General features: G+C 59.4%; 1 protein-coding gene across 1 annotated transcript in view; it reads left to right on the top strand.

Moving 5' to 3' along the window:
- The window catches only part of EPHA1 (EPH receptor A1), a 27464-nt gene that overhangs the window by 5601 nt on the left and 18650 nt on the right, over positions 1 to 3213 (top strand). Inside the window, exon 3 of the mRNA XM_007956614.1 lies at positions 2761 to 2858. Within this exon, the coding sequence (XP_007954805.1) occupies positions 2761 to 2858 (98 nt within the window). The remainder of the gene's footprint in view (positions 1 to 2760; positions 2859 to 3213) is intronic.

Below are 3213 nucleotides of genomic sequence, written 5' to 3'. Positions count from 1 at the left end.
AAGGAGGGGTTGCTATGAGTCAGGCCTGACTCGACGGCACATAACAACAACAACAACATGCATGCACAAAAGGAGCTCTGGTGGCGTAGTGCCTAAGGTGTTGGACTGCTGACCAGAAGATTGGCCATTCAAACTCACCAACCTCTCCTTAGAAGGAAGACGGGGCAATCTCCTTCCGTAAAGATTTACTGGCTCAGAAGCCCAATGGGGGCGACTCGATGGCAGTGGGTTGGTGGGTTTTTGGTATGGAGGCACAAAGGAGCCCTGATGGTGCAGTGGTTAAGGCATTTGGCTACTAACCAAAGGGTCAGTGGTTCGAACCCACCAGACGCTCTGTGGAAGAAAGACAGCATGCACTGCTTCCATAAAGATTATAGCCTTGGAAACCCAGTGGGGGTTGCTATGAGTCTGAATCGACTCAGTGGCAGTGAGTGTGGTTTGTTTTCCTGGATGGACACACAAGACCTTGGCCTTGCCTGGGTGAAATGTCATGTTATGGGGGGAGGGGCGGTATAGATGGAGCAGTGTTAAAGTCAGTATTCCTGGGCCCAGATGGTTAATGCAGTCGGCTGCCACCTGAAAGGTTGGAGGTTCAGGTCCACCAGGGGCACCTGGGAAGAAAGGCGTGGTGCTCTACTTCCAAAAAGTCTGCCATGAAAGCCCCACGGGGCCCCGTTCTGCCCTGACACCCGTGGCTGGTGCTGGGTTGGAGCGACTCCAAGGCAGCCGTTTAGTGCTCACACATAGGCTGCTGAGACAGGCCGAGCCTGGAGGCCTGGGGCAGGTGGTCCCTCTGCAGGTTCCCCTCTGCACACAGTGAGGACAGGCCAGGCACTCTGGGTCCTGCCGCGTCAGAGGAGAGAGCCGCTTAGAGGCCTGCAGATCCCAGGAGACCAGAGCTTTGCTTTGCTAAATAGCATCTGGGCCACTCATGGGGTGGAATGCCCCTCAGCCAAGAAAAGAGTCCACTGCCAATGCAGCTGCCTGGGGCACCAGGAGCGGCCCGGAGACTCCAGGGGATGCTGGGAAGGAAACATGCATCTGTGCCAGAGGGCCTGTGCCGGGTCAGAGCTGACCTCCAAAGGCCTGGGGTGCCTCTGGGAGATGGAAGTGTCCTGAATGTGGCCGAGGTTATCACCAGGTCATGCTGCAAGTCTGTCAGAACTCACCCAGCCAGCCATGCCCTTAAAAGGAGGTGGGGCACTTTATTTATGCAAATAATCCCTCAACCAAGTTGATTTTAGAAGAAAAAAGAGTTGAAGTCTTAGTCATGGGGCTTTCCAATCCAGGGGTGAAGCTGGGGCTCAGCTCCAGGGGAAGCCAGCTCTGGGGGCCCGCTGGGGGTGCCATAGCCGCCCATCCTCACAGGCCCCACTGTCTGTCGGCTCTCCATCAGCATACCTGCTCCTCGTGGTGGCTGAGCAAACCCGCCTCACGGCCAAGGACAGAGGACAGAAAAGCCCAGAGACCTGGCCTGCGGTTCTGACCTGAAACGCCACCATCTTTGCATTCTCAAGGGTGCCCCCAGAAACAAGCCCAGGGCTCACCCTGCTAGGAGGAAATGCAGCCCAGCAGAATGTCAACAGCTTGGTGGGGGCTGGTTCACTCAGGACCCGACGCTAGTGAAGCCCCCTTCTCCTGCTCACAGACCTGCCTGCACCCCTTCTTGCAACAGATTTAGGAAGGAGTTGCAAATTGGGTGCTCCTGGGCTTAGTAGAGGGGGGACTGTCCAGGCCCAGGGTCAAGAACCAATCCTAAAGCAAGACAGGGCCCCTCCTCAGTGCTCTCCTGCATGGACACCCCCGCCTGGAGCCCCCAAGGGCCTTATTCCTCTGACAAAACACAGCCCGGAGAGGCGTGACCTCACCACAGCTCAGCTTCTCACCAGTTGTCCAGCGCCTGCTCTCTCCCCTCTGCAAGTTGGTCCCCCTTGGCCCATTCCTCTCTGCTGAAGTCACACAGCTCTGAGCCCCAGGAGCCACACAAGCCGCCTCCTTCTTCCCAGCATCCTCAGGGGCAGGAGACAGGCCCCAGGGCAGAGCTGTGAGCTGGCAGGGCCCCTTCAGGGTGTGTGTGTGTGTGTGTGTGTGTGTGTGCGTGCGTGCGCGCCCTGTTTGCTTAGTGTCCTGCCCCCTCCCCCAGACCAATGATTTCTTCAGAGACTTGCTCTCCTTTGAGGCTCACAGAGTTTAATGCACGAAGAGTAGAAACTGAAGAAGCGCTGGTGGTGCAACGATTACGCACTCGGTCTGCGGCGGTAGACTGGAGAGAAAGATTTCAGCCTAGGAGACCCAGCCGGGCAGTTCTGCTCGGTCGGAATGGACTCACTGCACACAACAGGTAATTCAGGGGCCTTATTGGGCTCAGCTGCCCACCCAGAAGTGCATCCAAAAAAGGGTCCCGATGACCTATTTCCGAAAACGCAGCCATTGAAAGCCCCACGGAGTGGAATGGCCATGAGTCGGAATCCACTCAAGGACGACTGGTTTCACACACAAGTCAAGCCATTTCCAGGAGCCAAGGCCCGGCCAGGCCGCCCTGGAGCAGCCCGGAGCCCCTCTGCTCATAACCCCCAGGAGTCCTCGCCCTGCTCCTCACAAGGCCTAGAAGGTTCAAACTTCCTGACAAGTCTGCCAAGACCTCTTGCTCCGACCCCACCTGCCTTTCCGCCCTGGCCCCAGTCAGACTGGTCCATTCACCACTCCGAGAGCAGCTGGGGCGCCCTGCCCTCACGCACTCGCCTTTCCCAATCTCTGCAGCTGGAAACCCAAGTCAGAGGGCTCCTCCCTACTGAGCCCTGGAGCTGGCCCCTGCCCCTGCCACCTGGCCAAGTGTGTCTCAGAGGGCGGCACGCCCGGTGAGGGTCACCTGGGTGCTTTCCTGCGGAGGGTCAGGGCGCCTCCCGTGCCCCCGCTGGCTTTCCTGCTGTCTGCTCGGGGCTAGGCCCTGAGGACGGAAAGTAGGGAGACCAGAGGGTGCAGGTGGAGCCCCGTGTACACAGGGTCCCAGGCTGCATCCGGCTGGCTCAGGTGAGGGCTGGGATTAGCACGGGGTGTCCATTACTGTCCCGCCCACCAGGCGGCGCCCGCAGCCCCGGTCCGGCCTAGCCGGCCGGGAGCGGGAAGGTGCTGGCCCGACCCACGGGTTTCGCCCGCGGCCCTGGCCCTTTAAGAAGGTGAGCCAGGTGAGCGGCCCCGCCCCGCGCTGGCCCC

The sequence above is a fragment of the Orycteropus afer genome, unplaced genomic scaffold, assembly GCF_000298275.1.
Source record: "Orycteropus afer afer isolate SDZICR_OR568_19922 unplaced genomic scaffold, OryAfe1.0 scaffold00638, whole genome shotgun sequence".
In the NCBI taxonomy this organism is placed as follows: Eukaryota; Metazoa; Chordata; class Mammalia; order Tubulidentata; family Orycteropodidae; genus Orycteropus; species Orycteropus afer.
This window is presented reverse-complemented; position numbering and strand designations above follow the sequence as displayed.